The sequence below is a fragment of the Lotus japonicus genome, chromosome 4 (assembly GCF_012489685.1).
Source record: "Lotus japonicus ecotype B-129 chromosome 4, LjGifu_v1.2".
Taxonomy (NCBI): domain Eukaryota; kingdom Viridiplantae; phylum Streptophyta; class Magnoliopsida; order Fabales; family Fabaceae; genus Lotus; species Lotus japonicus.
Window position 1 is genome coordinate 51159432 of NC_080044.1, and position 22794 is coordinate 51182225.

The window sequence follows — 22794 nt, forward strand, 5'->3', positions numbered from 1 at the left end:
TCCGAAAAAAATCATCAGGAGAATAAGTTGAAAAGTGTATTAGGCAAGTAGTTCGGGGTTCGATTCCCAGCTCTTGCGAATAGAAAAAACTCATTGGTCAGCCCCCTACTGCTTAGTGCGCTGACCGCGGGGCGAGGGATTAGTCTCACGGCTGTCGGATGTGGGGATACCTTGATCAAAACAAAAATAAAAGGTGTGGGAACATGGATCCGTCGCTCAGCTCATCATCTCAGGGTCTGTGTTTGAGTCAATTTTTTTCCCACTTCAGGAAAAAAAAATCCAAAAAAGGGCGTACGACCCAAAGAATTTTTTTTTTTGGCTAAGGAGCCTGGGCAAGTGCTCAACCTTGCTGGGCCTTGGCTCCGCCACTGGTTATTTGACATGTTGGAGAATGGAAACATCTAGGTTCTAAGTTGTAATGCAATTGATTAACTTGACTTAATTGTTGTACTTGTCGTCTACCAGTTGGCAAGCTAGACATCAAGTAAGTGGCTTGGTTATTTGTCCTTTATGTGGTACAATTTCATGTTATTTAATAGTATTTTTGAGCACTTTTGTATGTTTTTTGGTATTATATTTGATTTACCAATTTTTCTATTTTATTTTTTGAATTTTTAATATTTTTTTAAATATTTCTGATTTTTAATTATTTTAATTTAGTTATTCAATCAATCCAACCCAACCAAACGAACAATTGATTGATTCAGACCAATACACTCAACCCAACCCAACCAATGTATAGTTTTAAAGCAAATGAGTACAACTTGTATGTTCCCAATGCGATGCACATTTTTTAATGTTGATGAATCATGACTCGTAATTTTACTATGGTGCAAATATTTATCCCTCTAATTACTAGCACCGTTTGGGTTTTAGCTCCTCACCTAGATATTATTTACTTCAATTCTCATCATATTTACCAAAATGATCTACACAGGAGTTCCTGCATATTTTTTAACCATGGGTGATGTTCTTAGTGTAAGACTCTTTATCTCACGGTTCTATAGCTCTTGAGAGGACCAAAACAACATGTTTTTTGGTCAAAAACCTGCTATTGTGTTTGGTGTTGCACCCTTTGTCGGAGTTGTGAACCCTCTTGTTTGGCCAGCGATGAGGAAGCTTCTTTCCTCATGAGCTAGACCACCTAAGGGCGTAGTGAAGGTCAACTTCGAGACCTACATGTACGCCTCTATTTCATTGGCCATTTAGAAGCTTATTGCATGTGATTTCAATGGTCGGATTTTAATCGCAACAACTGTTTTAATCGCGATAACTTCTGTTTCTATTGAGGTCTTATCTCCCTTCGGTTATTGCAAACAAACGCTTTATTTGGTTTGGAGGAAAACAGAGGGAAAGGAAAGAAAAAACAGTAACCATGATTGAATTTGGACTAAGGTGTGGTCCAAATTCATTTCCCGAATTTCTTGTTATTTTTCCTTCACCTTTCGTTTCTCCAAACCAAACAAAGCCTTAACTCCTTTGATGTGGTCCGAATCTACTAACTTAAAATGCAAGGTCCAATTGCACTGTTCATGTGCCCCAATTTTTTTTGGTTGCAGATGCTTGATTGTTGGGCCTATTTCTTATTTGAGCTCCTTTGGTTCAATGATAGGTTACTGTTCATGTAGGGTTAGGAATTAGGATACTCATAACCTCCTTGCCACTTCACGTGTTATCCGGCCGCCGTCGTCGCCACTGCATCAATGAAGGAGCGCCGTGTGTAGGAGCTTCCCCCTCTCACCGACCAGCTGTACCAGCGTTTGTGCATCGATGCCCGATCCCTATGTGCTGGATTCCTTCGTTCTCCTCACCTACAGTTAGGATAACCTAGTACTTCCATCTTCAACCCGCGAATTCTGGCGTCGTTACTCTCTCTACTCCATCGTTATCTCTGACCTATCCTATCTACTGTTCACATGACGCAGCTACTATTGACCTGCATCTACGTTACCAAACAGCTGTGGAGCAAGCTTTACAGGTTGTTTGCCTATCACCTATGCTATGATCTAATGTAAATTTACTCATTTACAACCTGTTTGAAGTGTGATTACAGCCAGTTATTTGTTGTTTGATTTGATTCGCAGTATTTCCAAGGCTCCATTTGTTGGTATAAATGTAACAAACAGGTACCTTGATGTTCATAAGTTGCTTCTTCCAAGTTCTGTTCTGTTTTGACATTGGTTTTAGATTGTTGTCATTAGCTTTTAATTGAAGTTTTTTGTCATATGGGTGTGGGGTTATGTACATAGCTTCTTCTTCCATGGGAAGGTCTTTCAAGGAATCCCTTAAACTGCTTGAAGTTGATATCCACCATGCCAATACCCTGTCATTTACTATTTTCCTTCTTTCTTTCTCTGTCTCTCTGTCCAGTTGAGGAGAATTTGATACTTTAGAAGGTTTTGAACCAACATATGCTACTGCTACTGTAATCATCTCTTACTAAGCATTTATTTTTGGACTTTATGGCAATTGCAGATCTTCCATTTCTTCCACTTTATTTTGTTCCTCACTTTCTTTATTTTGTTTCACTAACTAAGCCGTTCAAATATTCTCACATGCTCTTTTTGTTCAATTTCAAAACTTTTTCAATTCAAGCTGTGATTGTGATCTGATCTAACTCTTTTTTCTTTCAAAGTTTGGATCTTTGTGAGTCATACACTTGATTCATCGCTTAATCCTTTGTTTATCTGTAATTTCTTTCCTCTGAATTCTGCTATCATTCAGTTTTTCTTTTACTACCTGTTTTTTATATTTTCTGTCAGCATCCGTTACTATATTAGTATTAAGTATTAACACAAGTGAATTTATCATATTCAGTTGAGTATTGAAACTAACTCTTCTCTTTGCGGCTTCCATTTCTTCAGGGAGTGTCTTAACTTGATACCTCACAAAAATTCTCATTCGCTAGGATGTGGCTTCTAGCAGCCCAATTTGAAATACGTCAATTGAATCTCAAGGGTGCTCGTGTAATATTAGGAAATGCTATTGGAAAGGCTCCTAAAGATAAGGTAATATATGCGTGGTTGAAAATAATAGATCAAGGGTTGTAATTGAAGAAGCTCCCATGATTCTGTTGAATGTATTTTCTTTCAAGAATTCAGCTGAGATTTTGGCTATTTGTGGTGAATGCAACTATCAAACTGGTATTGTGATTAAACCAATAATTAGTTTCTTGAGTTGTCATACTGATTTATTGTGTAATGTTTACACAGCTATTGCTCATTATATGTTTATGGTGAACATGTTTCAGTTAGTTTCCTTCTCATTGACAAACACTTATTAATGCTTCTCAATTGAGCATCAAAAACTACTGACATTGTGCTATTGTTATACTAAACAGGTTTCGATTTAAAGTGGAGGTTTTTGATGGGCAAGATAGTGCTGTCTTCTTGCTATTTGATCTTGAGGCAGAGCTTTTAGCTGGCTTTTCATGTGAAAAGATTCTGAACACTATTGAAGTAAGCTAACACACATGTAGACCTCTAAGGGCTGATATTATTTTGTTAGGATATTTGATATGAGTTAAGCCAATACATATGTTACTGTTCATTACTAACTTTGGCCTCCTTATGTAATAGATTGAGAAGAAAGTCATTCATGATGGTGATTACCCATATGACATTGAAGAACGCCTAGCTGGCAAAGAAATGCTATTCAAAGTGTGCAACAATTCTAGGGTTAAGCATGACCGAGATGATTGCTTCCAAATTCTTAGGATATGTACTAACCTTGGTATCATTGCAATGTTCCATGAACATGATGTCTTAGTTACTCCCAAATAGGGTTTTATATTTTCACTTCCCATTGTTCATCTAATCCAATTTATTATTCTATAATTTTACATGATATAGCTAGGATTTATTTCATTTTAGATGATTATAGAGGTTTCAATTTTATCCATTGAATATGAAAACTTTTACATTCATTTAACTACACTGATATATATATATTTCCACTTCAACTGCAGGCAAAGTTCTCTCCCCCTTTAGTGAGCTGGACATAACTGGAGAGGATGGTGAGATTAGCCTTAATGTGACTGGTGAAAAAAGTGCATTGGCTGGTAGCAATGCAAAGGACAAAGGACCTCACCATTTACGCAAGAAGTTGCTGATAGACTTTGAACCAGATGAAGAAGATGATGCTGGACTTGCTGGTAGGGATGATGGTACTTTTGCAAAGATCAGTCCTCTCTCTAATATGGCCCGTGATGCTAATGGGGAAGGTAATATGCCAGATGCCATTCAATCTCAAACCGATGCTAAAGGCACTGTGAATTCTGCAGTAGAGACCGGCATAACTTCTGGTGTGGTTCATGAACCTAAAACACCTATGTTTGGAGTTGAATTGACTACCAAGAACAGCAAAGGTCTGTTTGCAGTTAAGATTGAGGCAACTGCTGATGCTGGCGCAGTCCCTCATGAGGGAGCTAATTGCAACTCTGGTCTGAAATCTATGCCATTGTTTGGAGAAGAAAGCATAGAGGCCCCCTTGACTATGAATTCTACTAAGAAGAATCTGAAGATTGAAGTTTCCCACGTTGAAGTTGAAGAAGTTCTGAACAAGATGGTTGATGATTCTCACATAATTGTCATATCAGATGATGAGGATGATGTTGGTGCTTGATGCATATCTTAGCTTATTATCTACATGGAAGATGGAGGACGTTAGTTGTCCTCTCTTGCTATAAAAGATGAAGATTGTCTTCTAAGACAACTGCCACCAAGGGCTTTCTATTTTGCTACTATTATCATCTACTACTATTAGGTCTTTTTGATGGGTGAATTAGAACTTGCCACTGTGCTACCAGCATAGTTACACACTCCAATTTGATGTTGTGTACTTAGGTATATGTAGTTTGCATTGGATGTATCCTGAAAATGCTGTAATGCAACCATATGTATTAATTAAATAACTTCCATGTTCAAAAGTTTATGTTCAGCTTCCAGTTTAAATCATCAGTCTCTCTACCTTTTATAAGTTATGTCATTGATTAAGCTATTGTTTATTCACGCTCATTTATAATAGTAATGACCATAGATATTGCCTCCACATGTACTTGATTCACAAAATCTGTTGCTCAATTTCTGCATTTATAGCATAGCATTGTGCTATCTATTCATAATGACCACACCTATAACTTAATCGTACAATTGTGTAATTCATTTCCAGCTCATTCCTACAATACCAAAAAAGAAAAACCTACATAATTTTATATCCCTACCTATCTATTAGCCCACATTGTGCTATTTCTTAAGGCCTAACCACTGATTTGTATATAAGTGTTGTGATGCCAACCATTTCTGTCCATTAATTCCCCACATAAAATCTTATCTGAATCCACTTCCCTTCACCATTCGTGGGTACCCTTTCTGAGATGTTTTCAAAATTGAGAGGTTTGTTTGATTTCTTTTTTTCCTCTATGAGTTCTCCTACAGTGTAGTACCTTATTTAATTTGTTGAAGACAAGTAGAATATCTTTCAGCTAGCACTTCAAGTTTCAAATTAAATTTTAGCATAAATCAATGTATATGTATGTGTCTAATATTTTGTTGTTTCTTCTTATTTATACAGAGGTTACCAATCAACTAGACTGTTTATACGGCCAGTTAGCCAACAAAAAATCAGGTTACCTCCTAGGGATTTAGATTTATCATTCAAGTTTTAATTTATAGCTATAATGACATAAATAAAATCTATAGGTTAATTTTTAAATTGTTTACTGCATTATCAGGAAGAACCACAAAGAGAGTTAGAAATAGAGGTTCATCAACAAATTCAGATGCACCACGGATTCAAATGCACCACGGTCCCGCAGGAGAGTTGGTTACTACATTTCAATGCCAGGAAAAACCACAAAGAGAGTTAGAAATAGATGTTCATCAACAAATTCCAATTCACCACGGTCCCGCAGGAGAGTTGATTACTGTAAGTATAATAATTATAGTTATAGTAATCATACCTATTTGCTGATCGAAATTACAAGCACCCAATTTTCTTCAGTAAAACCATGGGAGTTACCAGCTGAAATAGGATGGATTTGGTAAATATATTTGATGGTTAAGAACTGAATTGTTAATTCTCCCAATATTAATTATGTTTATTAAGGAAATAATGATCATTATCTTAAATCTCTGTAAATATGCAAAAATGTGAATTGTTGCAATAAATCAGGACTATTACAAAGATTAAGTCATGTGACTTTTAAAAAAATTTACATGATATTTTAAAGGTGTCATGTTACTATTATATAAGAGGGGTACTCCGTTTACACCTGTGTGAGTCTAAAACTCTCACACTAATTATTGTCCATTGATCAAATTTAAATCTAATGGTCCCAAATAATTTTAATTAGTAGGTCACGTGATTTTCTTTTACTCTTCCCCCTTTTCAATTGCAGTTACCTCTATCCTCCCACCACTGCTCAACCAATTCTCTGCACCACCACTGAATTTAACCTAGCCCCAATCTCCCAAAAGTCACCGTTGTCTCTCTCTCTCTCTCTCGCCTGTATGTGTTTTGTTCTCGTCACTTCAAGGTTCAAGTTTCATATCACCTTCTCTTGAATATTTAATTTCTCATTGTTTTCTAAAATCCTATATGCACAAGAACTACCCACAAGGGCCACAACGTAACATATTCATCTACCAATCCACTCTGTTATCTATAATTTTGAGACCTCATTCTGGAGAGTGAGGCACTCAAAACACACACACTCCATCAGAAAATGCCACGTCATCCTTTTAATAGAATTTACTCATTCTCTCTCATATTCTCGTGGGACGTGTCTATCACGCGCATAACTTGCATCTAGCTTTCCTTTGTTCAGTACTCTGTTTCATGCTTCTCAACCAACCTCATCTCTTTCACTCTTCCAAATCTCCAAATCTGAAATCCCTAATTTTACTCATCTCTTCTTAATTCAAATCCTTATCCCTACTTTCTTCAATTTCAAATCCCTCTAATAGCGATTCCATCAATCAGCCCCAAATCTTTTTCAGTTCCCTCACTCTACACCATTCGAAACCTTTTACAGTGCCAATTTCAGAAATCAATTCTCTCAACAATGGATTTTAATTATGCAATATGAGATTCCAGATATCGCAGAGAAGGACTCATGAGGTTCAGAAGCACATCTCGGTCCAAATACATTTCACCCCTTCTCTTTTCTTGGTTCTTCCGTTAGATTTGAAATTTTTCAATTTTTCAATTTCGAATTTTGAATTCCTGGGTCAAGTCATGTTTCTGAGGTTCTTTCCCTGAACTTTTTCTCTCTGTGATTATGTCTGTGTAAGTTAGTCTGTGATTCTTGGTTGGGAAAATCACGATCCATGGTACTGGTCCTCAAAGCTGTTAATGTAGAGAGGGTAATGGACTTAATTAAATTCAGGTCTTGGAAATGGCTGAAATGTAAGAATAAGAATTTCATTTATTCTTCTTGGGACTGGTCCTCAAATCCTCACATTTGTCTGGGAGTGGGTGATGTTTGATCACAGTGTTTGGCTGATTGCTGACCATGATGTTGATCTTCTTTGGTAATGTGTGGAAGGCTGTTGAGCTCAGGTTTTTCTGTCAGTGCTTTGCTGTTGTTGTTCCCAGTTAAGATAATGTGCAAAGGTGGATCTGAAAGTAATTCCCTGACAATCCATGTGAAGCTCACTGGTGTTTCTCCATTTACCTTAATACTCCATTCCTTATTGTTGTTGTGCCATGTGGTAGCTCCCTGCGAAATTGAAATTAGCATTGAGCCCACTTGCTGAGATGGTCTTTGGGTATAATTGCTGCTGCAATGTTTCCTCTTTGCTGCGGTTTTTAGTTCTTTTTCTTTTCTTCTTTGTTATGCTATGCTTCTTTGTACTGTGGGTTGTGGCACCCCTTAAGTGCCACCATTCTTTTATTCAATTTGGCTTTCAAAAAAAAACGATCCATGGTATAGTGAAGTGAGAGTTTTGTTATCAGAATACATAGAAACTATGCTTCTTTGTTGTTCTAATGCCACTTTTAAAACTTTCTTAGTCCATGTTTCCGTTGAATTTCTTGATGGCCTGCTTAGATTTTATTATTTCATGAATGCAAGACTAAAGCAGAATGCTGCAGATTTGAAATCTTGAAAATGTTTTGGCATTATCATTTGTTTATTCTTGATGATTCAAAAGATTGATACTTGTTTTTCTGTTAAGTGCAAAATACTATCACATTATATGATTTGTATATCTCAATATAATGATGATAAGAAAAAAAAAATCTCTTGACAGTATATGATTTGTACTTTCCTGTGGTATTTCTATTACAAGTGAAAATGAACTTCAATTATTATTTCAGCAGGACGTTACTCAAATGAAAAGAATATCACATTGAAATCTTGGTTGTTCCGACATAGCGCAAAATTCTACAGCACAAGCTTCTCAACTAAGGAGTTGAAACATGTTAAGATAGAGACGTGAAATAAGATCTTGATTGCATTGAGACTTTAGCATATGTTGCATGTATAGCTATTTATGTTGTTATAAAAACTTAATTACATTATTTGGTTTGGTATCAAGTAAACTCAGATAAACAATTTTAGTCCTATGATCAATTTTAATTTTACATTTGATTATTTTTATTTACTTTGATATATCACTATAACACTCGCCTAAATATTATGGCATATTTCAAATATTTAAAACTTTTTTACAATTACTTAAAAAAGTATTAAAAATAAAACTATTAAAAATAGTTTTAAAATTACCCGTGCATTTGCACGGGCTACTTACTAGTTGTATATAATACGTTATGGAAGAAAATCATCACAATTGTGTCATTGCTATATTTGATGTATTTATACATTTCTGGATGATAAATCATCCGCGTGTGTGTTATATTTTAATTATTATATTTGATGGAAGAAAACAATTGCTATAGGCATCTAATTTATTTTTTTTAACTTATGGTTTCAGGTAATGTACTATGGATATGGACTCTATCAATTTTTCTCATGTGAGTACCGATCCTAACCTCATTTCAGATGATAAATTAGTAAGTTATCCTGACTTTGTTGACACGCAACAAAGCTCTGTCATTGAAGAGGTGAATGCTCAGCCTTATGTTGGAATGGAATTTGACTCGTTAGAAAAAGCTGAAGAATTTTATAAATCATTTGCTAAGATAAAAGGGTTTGGGATTCGCACTCGCTCTGGAAAAAAGAATTATTGCATTTTCGTATGTGTTAGAGAAGGTGAGCACAAGCCAAAAACTGAAAAAAAAAAAAAAATGGTGATACAGTACAAATCAAGAGAAAATGTTCAACCTTACGTATGGGATGTCAAGCATCACTTACTGTGTCAAAGGAAAAGAATCGAGACATATGGAAGGTAAGGTCCTTTAGTGATAATCATAATCATGTCATGGCTAGTCCTAAAAGTGTGTCTTATCTGAGGTGTCACAGAAAAATGAATGATGCTGCAAAAAATCTTGAGCATGCTGCATCTGTGTATACCAGAAATGTCTTTCAAAAGTTTCATAATGAGCTTGCTAGTGTTAGCTAGTTTACAAAGGAGAGAATTGAGAAAATTGATTTGCAACTAAAGTATCGAGTTTCTAATTGTTTTAATGCTCGAGATGCATTCATTGTTGATGTAGATTTGGAATCAAAGAATGCTAAATGTGATTGTAAACTCTATGAGTTTATGGGAATACTGTGTAGGCATATCTTGGTAATTTTTCAAGCAAAGAATATTATTCAAATTCCAAGTCAATATATTATGCAGCGGTGGACAAAGGAAGCCAATATGTGTATTAAGGTTGATGATATTGATATTCAAAGTTATGAATCAGATGTTTTAAGAAGTATGCATGTGCAGCATCAATTTGAAAATTTTTCTGACTTGGCAAAAAGATCAAAAGATGCATACAAGTATTTTATACCAGAGCTTGATCGTATTTACAAAATAGCTGTTACAAAGGAAGATGAAACACCTGATGCCAATGAAGCTCCACCAAACCAGCAAGATTTTATGCTTGACAGGGATGATGCTGCAAATTGTACTCTGAATGACCCACATATATCACAAACAAAAGGTAGAAAAAGGAAGGATTCTGACAAAACGCCTTCAGCAGGAAGGTATAAGAGTGGTCTTGAGGTGTCATTGAACAAGACGTCGGTCAAAAGAAGAGCATGCAAATCTTGCGGAGAATATGGTCACTATCAAACAACTTGCAAAAAGTCAACTTAGCATGTAAGTGATGTTGTCTTATTTTTCAATTAAGATGAGTTATACAGTTATACTTGTATATCTATATTTTAGCCTATTTCAAGATTAAATGACTAATTGCATTTTATTTATAGAATTTACACTTATCATTGTGAAACATTAATCTAACTTTCTAGTATTACTTGTAGGTCTCAATATTGAGGATGGCCAGGAATGTCATATGAAGATTGTGAAGATGATATATTGCTGTACTGTGTCATTTTTACAAGACTAGTTTACTGGACAACTTCATTTCAATCAAGACAATATTTATAATATGTCCTTTTTAACTCTTGTAACTCATTCTTTAATATTTCTGGGATTCAATATTTTGCTATGATTTCGAATTTAATTTGAAGAGTTGTGGAATTAAAGCTCTTGACCACTCCTCCTCTAGAGATATCTAATATCAGCAGAGCAGAATTTTTTTCATTTTCCTTACTTATTGCATGCCACGTGATGCTATATTTTTTGTGGCTTATAAAGTCTAACATGATGATCAAACAGCTTCAAATGTTTTCTTTCATAAGCTTGAGGTAGAGTTGCCAACACAGGTTCAAAGAAGGATTCAATTCCTAATTCACTCAGCACTTCTATCATAATATGTAGTACAGCTTCACATATTTTTGTGGCATACATGATGAATGGTTATATATGATTGGATTCTACCATGTGAAAGCTATATAATGAAGTCTTATGTACTTTTGATGCTCAATCTTTAAGGGTCACATAACAATCCAAATGTTAACATTGCAAACTGAACCAGCTAGGACAATAATCTATTTTATTCATCCTCCAAACAATAAAAAGGATGGAAATGTTAATGTCATCTTAATATATAGATATTCATGTCATTCTCATGTCATCTCTTTCCACACTTTTAATGTGCGAATGTAAATTTGTATCCCCTTATAAGAACTGTGCATAATTGATTTCTACACTTATAAGTACGGTAAAATTAAGTGGTGAGAAAACGAATAGGAGTAGCACTAAAATCAAATCCCTAAAAGAATTGACCCATTTTGCTGGCCTTCTTCACTTCCATCATTTTGGTAGAGGAAAACATATCCCTGATGGGGCACCCAAGTTGTTTTCCACGGAAAATCTTTTTGGAGGTTGGAAATTACAACTTTATTCCATGATTTTGTGTTTTTATCATTGACCCGTTCCTCATTTGAACTCCCACCATTCATTCTTTTAATCTGAGATTGAACTCTAACAATTAAATGGTACAAAAATCAAAGAGAAAGAGAAATAACAGATAGTGCAAAGCAATAAAACAGAGGCAACACAAAATAGAATTCCAAGCTGTCCTTCGTTGCTAAGCCGCGGATCAAGAGCCAACTATCCTTCGTTACAAGCTGTCAAAGCAACAAAATAGAATTCCAGAAGCAACTGTGATAGCCCCGCTTTCACTCAACCACGCATCCCATGGGATAAGAAAGCGAACAAATAGAAGCCATCTGAACCAGTTCATCAGCAAGGAGTCCACCTGTGTTGCACGGGTACGGGTACGGTATTGGGTACGCGGTACGCGATTTTTAAAAAATAGGGGTACGGGTACGTTAGATATATATATATATATATATATATTTATACATAATATTTAAATATAAATAAATTATGCAAAAAAAAAATATATAACTAATTAAAATAACATCCAAGACATAATACTAACAAAGAACAAGGGAATCCAATTTATCCAATCAAGCTTTAAAAACTTGCACAAAATGGGACTTTCTAAACAGAAAAATGCTTGTATGCAAGACCCACCAAAAAATTGACAAGCTTCAACCACTATGCAAGCAATACACAGAATCAAAATTGACCAGGCCATCAACCATTCAACCAAATTCAACAAAGCAGAGGAAGAACAAATGAAAGGAAAAAAGCAACAGAAAAATGATGTGGAGGAGCGTGGCTGCGCGGGGTACCTGCGGTGGTGGCCGGCGGTGGAGAGGACGGCGGAGGCGCAGCTGGAGAGGACGGTGGTGGCCGGCGGCGGGCTTCCTATCTCTGGTTCCGTGGAGGCGTGGACCCTCTTCTCTTTCAAAACCCTTCTGTTTTCCTTTCTCTCTGTTGAAACGCGATTTGATCTGTTTTTTTTTTTTTTTTAATGGCCAAAACGATGTCGTTTTGGCCCGGAACCTCTTTTTTTTTTGTACCGGGTACGTACCGTACGCGTACCCGTCGCGTATTCGTACCGGGTACGTACCCGGTACGGGTACGCAGCCCAAATCCACGTACCCATGCATCAGAGGAGTCCACACATAGCAAGCTACGTAACTGTTTTGATGCAGAGAATGGGTTGAGCAGTGGTGGGAGGATAGAGGTAACTGCAATTGAAAAGGGGGGAGAGTAAAAGAAAATCACATGACCTACTAATTAAAATTATTTGGGACCATTAGATTTAAATTTGATCAATGGACAATAATTAGTGTGAGAGTTTTAGACTCACACAGGTGTAAACGGAATCCCCCTCATTATGTAATTTAATCATAATCATTCATAATTAAATTTAATGAGCATGATTTATTACGATTAAGAACATTTTTCTCGCACCATAGGTAACTTATATATATATATATATATATATATATATATATATATATATATATATATATATATATATATATAGGTTGCCAAGAGGGGCTCGGAAGCAAGAGGGAGAGAAGATAGAAAAGATTAAGAGAAGTAGGAGGCCACCTTGCAGGGGCTTTAACGTTTGATAAATTTAAAAGACAGAAATTTAACTAGGAGGTATAACCTTCCATTAGAAATTCATGAAGATAAAGATTGAAATATTACAGAAACTGAAAAATTACCGAATTGATAAAGAAAAATTGAAGAAAGAAAAGAAAAGCAGTGCTTACTCAAGTTCTCTCTTTCTCTCAGTGTTTCTCTAACTAGGTGTATCCAAACTCTGCCTCAAATGAGTTGAGAGGAAGCCTATTTAAAGAAAAAATTTGAACACTGTTTTGAATAGTTCCGGTAGAATAGTTCCGATTCCGGTACTATTTGACTGGTACTATTTGCTACAGTATAAAGTTTACTGTTGCTACAGTGAAATACAATAATTGAAATTGAATTATTACAAGACGACAAATCTCAGCAGAGGTCATCATCACTTGATTCTGAAGATTCCAGGACAAAATCTGACCCGAAAGAGGATTGCGAAGAGATTTTATGTTGTGGGGCCTTTGAAGATGAGGCCTGCTCTCTTGGTTCCTTCAATAATTGAAGGGCAGATTGGAGATTTTTGAGCAAGTCTTCCTCCGTTGAAGCTCCTGCAAGGGCCGCTGTGATGTTGGCCTTCTGATTGAGCAAGAGACTGGATTGCGGACTAGCATGCTTAAGGCAGTTCTGGTTTGTCTTGAACCATTGATTCACATTTTCTTTGAAAGCTTTGGAAGCATCAAATATTTTCCACCATTTGATTAGTGCTTGTTTATAGAGGATTGGTTGGGTTTTTGTCTTAAGACCATAGCGCCAAGAAAAAACCCATGAAAGGGAGAAGATGGTATAATAATTTAAACAATTAGGGTAATTGTTTAACTCTTTATTCCAATGTTTTAAAAAGTGATTGTAACCCTCAAGAACTTCAGAGGGAAAGATTTCATTTGTTGGTCCAAAGAAATTCCACCAGGACAGGAACCAATTTGGGAAGGAATATTTGTTGGTCCATTTAAAATATATGAGCCAAGAATGTTTCAGATTTTTATTCTGAAAGCCAAGAATAACATTATCCCAAGCCCTAATATAATCCCAATAGTTAAAGCCTACTGGGTCAAAGTTCTGGGAAATTTTTTTGTAGCTATCGGGAGTGGGTCCAAAGTTAGTGGGACGAAGGACACGAAGAATTTGGAGAGTAGAGTGAGTAATTAGGGAGCTGTCATTTTTGTCCCTAAAATGCTTAATCTCTACACTGTTTGTATCTACAAGTATGAACTCATAGAATTTTTGGGTTTTATTTGGATGAATGGTGTCAAGATGATTTGGGAAGAGTTTGATACCATTTTTGTTGGCAAGTTTAACTCCCCCTGAGTTGTCCCACCATTCTGGTTCTATAAAAGTTTGGAATCTGGAGATTGGTTTGGTTAGGTAACCAGAGTTCTGATTTTGCTGACTAGGTTGGGCAACAATGGGTTTTTTCTCGTAACGAGTAGCTAGATTTTTATTTTTGTCAATGATAGATTGGAGGGATGGGAGATCTTGGTCATCATCATCTGCGATGCTGGCCCAAGTCTTTTTTGGGAGATTGATAAGGCCTTGAGGTACTTCATTCAGGCCTGATTGTTGGAGGGTAAGAAGTGTTTGAATAGGTAAAGCATAATCTGCTTTGGTTTGCTTTGGTTGAGGAGATTGGGTTTGAGTAGTAGGCTCAGATTTTTGGACAGTGGGTCCAGACTGATGGGCAGTGGGCCCAGATAAGATTAGAGAATCAGAGATTACAATACCTTTGCTTTTACTACTCCTGCCTCTTCCCCGGGAGGAGGAAGAGCCTCTGGAGGCCATATTAGGATCTTCCCTGCAGATACTCACGAGTAAGAAAATCAGGAAGTGAATTTGCAGATCCTTTTATATATTCTATTTCAAAGTCAAAAACGCTTAAAATAGCTGGCCATCGGGCAAAGATATGTTTTGAAGCTAGGTTTTTGACATCTTTTTGCAAAATCTCTTTCGCCGATTTACAGTCCACACGGACCAAGAATTTTTGGTTTATCAAATCTGATTGGAATTTGGAAATAGATAAAACAATTGCTAAAACTTCCTTTTTAATAGTAGAGTAATTCTGCTGAGCAGGATTCCAATGTTTTGAAGTAAAAGCTATGATTTGCTCTTTGCCAGAGACTTTTTGTTTCAAAATACCGCCAAAGCCAATATCTGAAGCATCGGTTTCAACAATTTTGAAAGCTTGAGGATTGGGAAGATAAAGACATGGAAGATTCTTGACACGAAGTTTAATCTGTTTAACCACATTGGTATGAACATCAGACCAAGGTGGGGGATCCTTCTTGAGTCTATCATGAAGGGGTTTGATTATAGTGCTAAGTTGAGGACAGAAGTCAGCAACATAATTAAGACATCCCAAGAATCTCTGCAATTGGGTTTTATCTATGATTTGATCAGGGAATTTGTCAGTGAACTCAATAGCTCTGTTGATGGGGATGATAGTTCCTTGATGGATATTATGACCAAGGAATCTGATATTGGTTTGGAATAGACTGACTTTTGATTTGGATATTGCCAGGCCATTTCTCTTGATGATAGAAATGAATATGTTGAGATGCTTGAAATGTTGTTCTATGGATTGGGAAAAGATCAGAACATCATAAATATAAACAATTGTAAATTTAGAATAAGGATTAAAGATTTCATTCATGATCCTCTGGAATTCAGAAGGAGCATTTTTTAAACCAAAAGGCATAACATTCCACTCATATTGTCCAAAAGGGACAGTAAAAGCGGTTTTATACCTATCTTTCTCCTGTAATTGAATTTGCCAGAATCCAGATTTCATGTCAAATTTTGAAAATATCTTAGCATCATGCAATCTGGCTAAGAGATCCTTTTTGTTAGGAATTGGATATCTAATCCAACAAAGAGCTTGATTGAGAGGCTTGTAATTGATAACAAGCCTAGGAGTTCCTCGTTCTATTTCATCCTGTTTATTGACATAAAAGGCCGCGCAGGACCAGGGACTCTTACTTTTTCGAATCAAGTTTTTCTTCAGAAGATCATTGATTTCTTTTTGGCAGAATTGGAGAAGTTCTTCATTCATTTGGATAGGCCTTGCTTTAGTTGGGATTTGTTTATCAGAAAAACCTTTTTCATAAGGAAGATCAACCATATGACGTTTCCTTTCCCAAAAAGCATTAGGTAAGTCAGAACATATACTGGATTGAATATCTTTCAAAATATTTTCAATCCTTGATCTAACTAAAGATTGCTGTAATTGAACTTCAACATTTTTGTAAGATATCTCTTCTTTGAGGAAATTGATTTGCTTTTCCTTGTGAGATATGATATTCAGACTCTTAACAAAGGGAGGTTTGGAGAATTTAAATGTAATTGGCTGTCCAAGATACTGAACAGTGATGCCCTTCTCATCAGTGGTGTAAGGGAAGAGCTTTTTCACGAAAGGTGTCCCAATAATCACCTTATTGTTTATATTTCTGACTAGCAGAAAGGAAGTTTCAATTTCAAGATTATTGTTTTTAATAATTGCCGAAGGGATCTTATATTTGATTATTAGTTTAGAACCTTCTGCTGCACTGAGCTTCTCAGTTGTTTTTTCAAAATATCTGGTGGGAATGAGTCCCTCAGAAATACAACTGGAATCAGCACCAGTGTCAAAGAGAGCTGGAGTTTCTAAAATAAAATCACCTATAATGATCTTAATATTGATATTAAACTTTTGAATGGTGACATAATTAATTAATCCAAGAAAATCATTGGAAATTGGAGGATCATCTCCCTCAGGTTCTTCTTCAGCCAGTTTATCCAAGATAACTTGCTGACTGGTCTGGATTTGTTTGAGGTTTTTAACCTCAGCTTTGAGGGTATTTACTTCAGATTGAAGGTCCTGAATAGTGACAGGCTTGACACTGGATTTTTCAAGACGCTTGAAAGTGTCCTTGAGATTGAATTTATTGGTAGCAATGGGGTTTTTGGAAGGCTTGTCCTCAAGAGTAGATCTGAGACGTTCCAAGTAGATTCTCTTTTCTTCAGGATCAGGAATAGAGTTGATAGCCCTGAAGAGTAAATCTTGTTCGTTGGTCAAGACATTGATAGAAGATGACGATTGAAGATCCTCGTCATTCTGGATTTGATTTAGGTCTTCAGATACTTCAGAGTCAGAGGGAGCAGATTCCTCTTCATCAGAAGTTTGGATTAGAAGATTATTGATCTTGTCTTCAATCTCTGGTTCAAGATGAAGCTCAGAGATTTTCCTTTTGAGCCTGCAATATCTACTAATATGGCCCGGCTTGCCACAATTATAGCAGGTAACATCTTTTCCTTGTACTTGAGAGGGTCTATTTTCAGGAGGAGTTTTATGAGATTGGGGCTTTGATCTAGGCTTAGTTTTCTTATGATCATAATCCCTGCTAGATCTTCTTCTCCATTGCTGTTTAGGAGTATCCTGCTTACTAGGTTTGGGTTTAGGTTTCTCAGGACAAGGTTGAATACCAAACTGTTCGCAGAAGGTACCCAAATCCCTGCGATTCTGAGATTTCTCCTTGGTGAGTTGCTGTTGGATTTTGTCATCTTGACAGATTTTAAGAGCAACTCTTTGAATAACAGCTATGAGTTGTCCATAACTAAGTGTTTGATAAGGGATTTCTCCCCCAGGATTTTGGCTTCTAAGTTTTTCACGAACTTTATCGCCAAAAGATTTAGGAAGGCCTGCGAGGAATTTCTCTTTCCAAAAGGCCTGTTGACTATCTTCTCTGGTGTAAACTCTGGTTAAGAAGGTGTCTTTATACCACCTGAAATCGCCTAAAGACTTACACTTGAGATTAGACAGAAGATCACCAGATCTATCTTTGATAAGAGAAGGATCTCCAACAAAATGTTGGGCTATAGTGAAGATTAAGGAGTTTACAGCATCAGAAACGAATTTGCCATCTTCAATAATGGGATTACTATCTTCATCAGTCTTGATGGCAGTTAAGATAAGGTTCTTCTCATCTTCCGTAAGATAATTATCCCACCATCTTTTGAGTTGGCCGCAGAAGCCGGCAACTAAGATTTCAACAATAAGAGATTCAGGACAATTGTTGGATGTTTCATAAGCAGTAGCAACCATGGTCATGTTTTGGAGGATTTTGATGATGCCATATTCATTTTCACCATCAATGTTCCATTCATAGACATTGTTAGCGCTAAAGCTTTTGAAATTTGAAGAATCTTTTTCTTCTAATAGAAGATCAGGAGCAGTGGCTCTAGGATAATAAAGTTTGGTCTCTTTTCTCCACTGATTCTTAGAATTGTGAATGACAGGGTTAACATAAGGAATACTTTTAACAGACTGAGCATCAGATTCTCCTTCCTCAATGTTGTTTAATGAAGGATTCCTTCGGATTAAGGGAGTGTTGGTAACTGGATCAGAAGCAGCTGGAGTTTCAGAAACAACTTGATTGAGGAGCCTAAGTTGCTCGACCACTTTTTGAAGAAGTTCATTGTCAGTTTCTCTCTTGGCATGAAGAGACTGAGAAGATTGTCTGGAGCGGTTGCTAATTTGGAAAGGTTTAAATAAAGGTTTTTCAAGCTGACAATTTTTTGAGATATCAGGAGAAGAAGGTTCAATCTTAACTTTTCCTTTCCCAGAATATGAGTCTTTCGTCTGAGACTCTCCAAGGGTTTGAAGATATTTGTTAGTAAAATTGGCCTGTTCCATGCGGTCTTTAATGTCTTTGCTGGTGACCTCTCCTTCCCCTTCTCTGGTTTTGAAAGGAGAAGCTAAACCAGGTGTGGATTGAGTTCCTTTGAGAAAGAAAGGGGTCTTAGGAGGGAGATTTGAAAGAGTTTCTTTGCCATCTTTAAGCTGCCAAGTGATGACATCAACTTGGTAAGGATAAGGAATTTTCTTCTTAATGGTATAAGCATGGAACCAGTCAAAGAAGAAGATGTTTTGCTGAACAAGTTCAAGGAACCCATAGAATTGATGCTGAATTTTCTTTCTTCTTTTTCCTTCGTAATTCGCAAAGAACCATTCTCTTTGCTGAGTCCAACGATCAGAGTAAAAGTCTGTTCAGATGCTTTCTTTGTCAATGACAAATTCAACACTGATAGCTCCTATAAAGTCAGAAGTTTCTCCAGGGGTTTCTAGAGAATAATAGGTTGGAGACAAGGTGGATCTTTGATCTTCATCACCTTTGTCGTAAGTAGTCCTGACAGGAGTGGAATTGACATACCCTGCTAGATGGATAGTTGATCCATCATGAGAGAGTGAAGGACGAGCACTTGACTCAGGTTGGTTTCTTCGGGCTGAAGTGGTCCTAGACATAGAAAAAGATCTTCTGGACATAGCAGATTGGAAATCGTTAGAGGATGTCCTAACAGATCTAGAGAAAGAATTTCTTCTATTGAAGATAAGGTCAACTTGGCCAGATTGATGTTGTATGATTTCACGGAATTCAGGGGTATCAACAGGTTGGGCTGGAGCAGCCTTTTCTAAAGACCATTTTTCAGGAAGGGTGATATCGCTCCATTGGATAGTTTTAGGAACAATAACATTGGCCTTGTCATAGTCAGTAAGGAAAAGGGTGGTTTCCCCAGATTTTTCACAATTGGTTCGTAAAAAATAAGATTTAATAGAGTTCATTACTTTGTATTGAACCCTATAGATTAAAGAGATCGGGACAGAATCATCCTTCATATCAAGGCCATGAAGCTTAATATTCAGGAAGAGAATGTCTAGGATGTTTTTATCATCCAGGCTGACCGTTAGGTCAGGGAAACAATTGAAAAAGATTGGTCCATTGCTTAGGCTAGTTTCTACCGTGCCTAAGAGGGAATCATGGAACCGATTATGTCTAATATCCCTAAGACAAAGAAGGACAGCAATATCCAGAGATTTTCTAGTCATAGGCTTTAGACCTACTTGAACACTACCAATATGTAGATAATTAAAGTTTTTATTGATATGATCTTTGATGCTTTTTTCAGAAAGCAAGTAGATTTCTTCATCATCTGTTCTGAGTTTATAAGTTTGTTCAACAGTTTTGATGATGAAATCTGACCTTTTGAAAAAAGATCCATTTGGTTTATAGATTTCAGTACGAGAAATTTTTGGAATTTCCCAGTTATCGAGATCCTGATTGATGTCCTCAAAATGAATTTCTTCTTTGAAAACATTTTTTGATCTTAATTGATTAGATTGATGATGATAATCTATAGAAGAGGAAGAGGGTTGGGAAGATTTGAATGAAAGCTTGGAAGAAAAAGAACGAAGCATGATCAGAATTTCAAACCTTCCTAACCCGTAAGTATCATCGCCATCACCTGGTTCTATAGAAACAGATAAATAAATTAGAAGTATAAGTTAGGTTCTGAATTGTTCTTAATAGTTAAGCAGTATAGATCTGGATTAGACTAAAGCCACCACATACAAAACTAAACAAGGACTTTAAAATTATTCAAAAATAACATACCAAATCTGTAGTATGGCCCAATATAGACTTACTGCCACACAGGGACTTACTGCCTTATACCTCCGCTGCAGATCTGGTCATAGTTCTGAATAATGATAATCCTTGAGGAAAGAACTTTAAACAAGCAGGTTTAGCTTAGTTTTGATGTGTACTACCAGTCTCTAACCATTTCAACAGTGCTTAAGTAAGTAAGAACAAAGCAGATAGACAACTTATGTCTAATTTAATTAACATGTTTCTACTTCCCCATCAGGCTTTGATGATTTTGATTTTTGAAAAGGCTACCTCTCCTTGTTTGTCAGGAGTATGAGTAACCTCTATTGAGTCAGAATCAACGAGGATAAACTCATAAAAAAGTCGGGTCTTGCAGGATCGGGCATAACCAAGAAGAATAGTGCGTTCCTTCACGGGCTTACGTCAGTGCTTGTGCTAAGGAGCGAGAAAAACGGATGCGCTGCCTATTCATGTTCAAACTGATGCCTCAGAGCTAGGGTATGGTGGTATACTTAAACAAGTAAAATCCCAGACTTCAAAAGAACAAATTGTTAGGTACCATTCAGGTATTTGGCACCCAGCACAACAAAAGTATTCTACAGTCAAAAAAGAGATTCTTTCAATAGTTTTATGTGTTCAAAAATTTCAAGATGATGTTTTTAACAAGAGATTCTTGATAAAAACTGATTGTAAAGCTGCACCTTCAGTTTTACAAAAGGATGTTCAAAACCTAGTTTCAAAACATATTTTCGCTAGATGGCAATCATTACTTTCTTGCTTTGATTTTGAAATAACTCATATCAAAGGAGACAATAACTCTCTTCCAGATTTTCTGACAAGAGAATTTTTACAGGGAAAGAATGAGTGAAAAACCAAAGTCCAAAGATCAATATGGACCCCCACTGGGTTCAACATCATCAAGTTCAAAGGCACTAGTAGTAACCCCTCTTAAGAGTGCTGGATCATCCGCACCAGCCACCCCCTCAAAATCCTCTCAAAGACTTACTACCTCACAAAGTGTCAAAACACCTCCTCAAAATCAAAAAGCTCCATTAGTCCCACTGACTAATAAATATACTGTATTAGCTCAACCCTCTTCAAAATCTCCTGTCAAACCTGAGTCAACAGAATATTTAGAAAAGCCAGAAGGCTTGCCCTCTCTCATCATAGAAAAAGAATATTTCCATTTATATCCAAAAGAGATAGCTACCCAGTTATTTCCTCCCAACTTTCAATATGTCCCAGGACACCCCAAAAAGACCCGACTTTTTTATGAGTTTATCCTCGTTGATTATGACTCAATAGAGGTTACTCATACTCCTGACAAACAAGGAGAGATAGCCTTTTCAAAAATCAAAATCATCAAAGTCCTTTCAGCACAAGATTGGAATGCCCCTCTTCATTACTTCAAAAACTTTTCTAGACAGTTTGACCCCCCTAGTTATAATTACTATGACTACACAGATGCCTGGTATAACGCCCTGTATCTTAGACCCTTTCAACACTCTTGGTTTATATGGTTTCAAAAAGGGATTTCCCTGAAATTTCCACAATGGTTCAAAGTCTGGTTCTATCAAGTTGGTTTGGATGAATCAATTTTCCCTGAAGAAGTTAAGCCCTTATTCAAATATTTTGTTCAAAGGACCAGCTTTGTTATGGAGGAACAGCTCCTTATGTTTGCAGCTTCCCAAGCCATCTCATGGATATTAACTTGGGACTGGAGATCTGTCCAAATCCTTGATGATACAGAATTATACCAACTTTATAGAATCTTTAGGATAAAATGGTGGGCAAAGTTCAATATTTCTTTAATACAGCAAACTAAAATTGAAGCATGGATAAAAACCTATCATCTTACTCAAAAGAGCAAGAAGCAATTATCCGCTTCACCTGCCCCCGGTCTCTCTCAAGAAGCCTCATTCCTTCAAGAAAATTCAAAAATAATGGCAGAACTAGCCTCGGCCAGCTCGCCAGTAGAATTTCAAAAAGATTAGACATGATATCAGGAAGTAAGAAATCAGATTCATCAGTTGAAGACACTTCATCAGTCAAGATGGAAAATCACCTTCAAGATAATGAGGATGACTGTTTTGGAATTAGTTATCATTCATTCACCTAATCGACTACTGGACAAAAGATCAACATCAAAACTCTTCATTATGGCAGACAGAGAATCTGCTACTTTTATCATAATCTACTGCTTTTATCATGTAACCCTAGTTGCTTTTGTAAACCATAGTTACTTTCTAAAAAGTAATCATGGTCAGAATAACCCTAGTTGCTTTCAAAAAACCAGAGTTACTTTTACAAGTAATCATTGTTAGTTTAATGTGTATAAATAAGTATCATAGAGCTGATGAGAGGGCATCGGGTTTTTCCCTACCTCTCTTTCTCTCTCTCTCTCTCTCCCTCTC

General features: G+C 36.5%; 1 protein-coding gene and 2 long non-coding RNA genes across 8 annotated transcripts; 2 read left to right on the forward strand and 1 right to left on the reverse strand.

The window, feature by feature from the left end:
- The first annotated feature begins 1559 nt into the window (after positions 1 to 1559).
- Positions 1560 to 4955, forward strand: LOC130712051 (uncharacterized). Of its 4 annotated transcripts, none has more exons than XM_057561879.1 (6): positions 1560 to 1978; positions 2085 to 2126; positions 2865 to 3008; positions 3341 to 3458; positions 3579 to 3732; positions 3968 to 4955. In XM_057561879.1, exons 3-6 carry the CDS (start codon positions 2980 to 2982, stop codon positions 4621 to 4623), a joined length of 957 nt encoding a protein of 318 aa, XP_057417862.1. In that variant the 5' UTR covers positions 1560 to 1978; positions 2085 to 2126; positions 2865 to 2979; the 3' UTR covers positions 4624 to 4955. The 4 variants fall into 4 exon arrangements, with proteins under 4 accessions (XP_057417862.1, XP_057417865.1, XP_057417863.1 ...); XM_057561882.1 differs by having other exon boundaries at positions 3579 to 3720; XM_057561880.1 differs by lacking the exon at positions 2085 to 2126.
- Positions 4956 to 5273: 318 nt separating this feature from the next.
- On the forward strand, positions 5274 to 10514 carry LOC130711699 (uncharacterized). 3 transcript variants are annotated; one of them, XR_009010746.1, is made up of 6 exons: positions 5274 to 5393; positions 5572 to 5625; positions 5732 to 5925; positions 8320 to 9350; positions 9747 to 10214; positions 10379 to 10514. It is a non-coding gene; the product is annotated as an uncharacterized LOC130711699 (long non-coding RNA). The 3 variants fall into 3 exon arrangements; XR_009010747.1 differs by having other exon boundaries at positions 5288 to 5393; positions 8937 to 9350; XR_009010745.1 differs by lacking the exons at positions 5274 to 5393; positions 5572 to 5625; positions 5732 to 5925 and having other exon boundaries at positions 6239 to 9350.
- An 821-nt stretch (positions 10515 to 11335) lies between these two features.
- On the reverse strand, positions 11336 to 12717 carry LOC130711698 (uncharacterized). The gene is made up of 2 exons (XR_009010744.1): positions 12164 to 12717; positions 11336 to 11721 (listed from the first exon to the last, which is right to left on the reverse strand). It is a non-coding gene; the product is annotated as an uncharacterized LOC130711698 (long non-coding RNA).
- Between the last annotated feature and the right edge of the window lie 10077 nt (positions 12718 to 22794).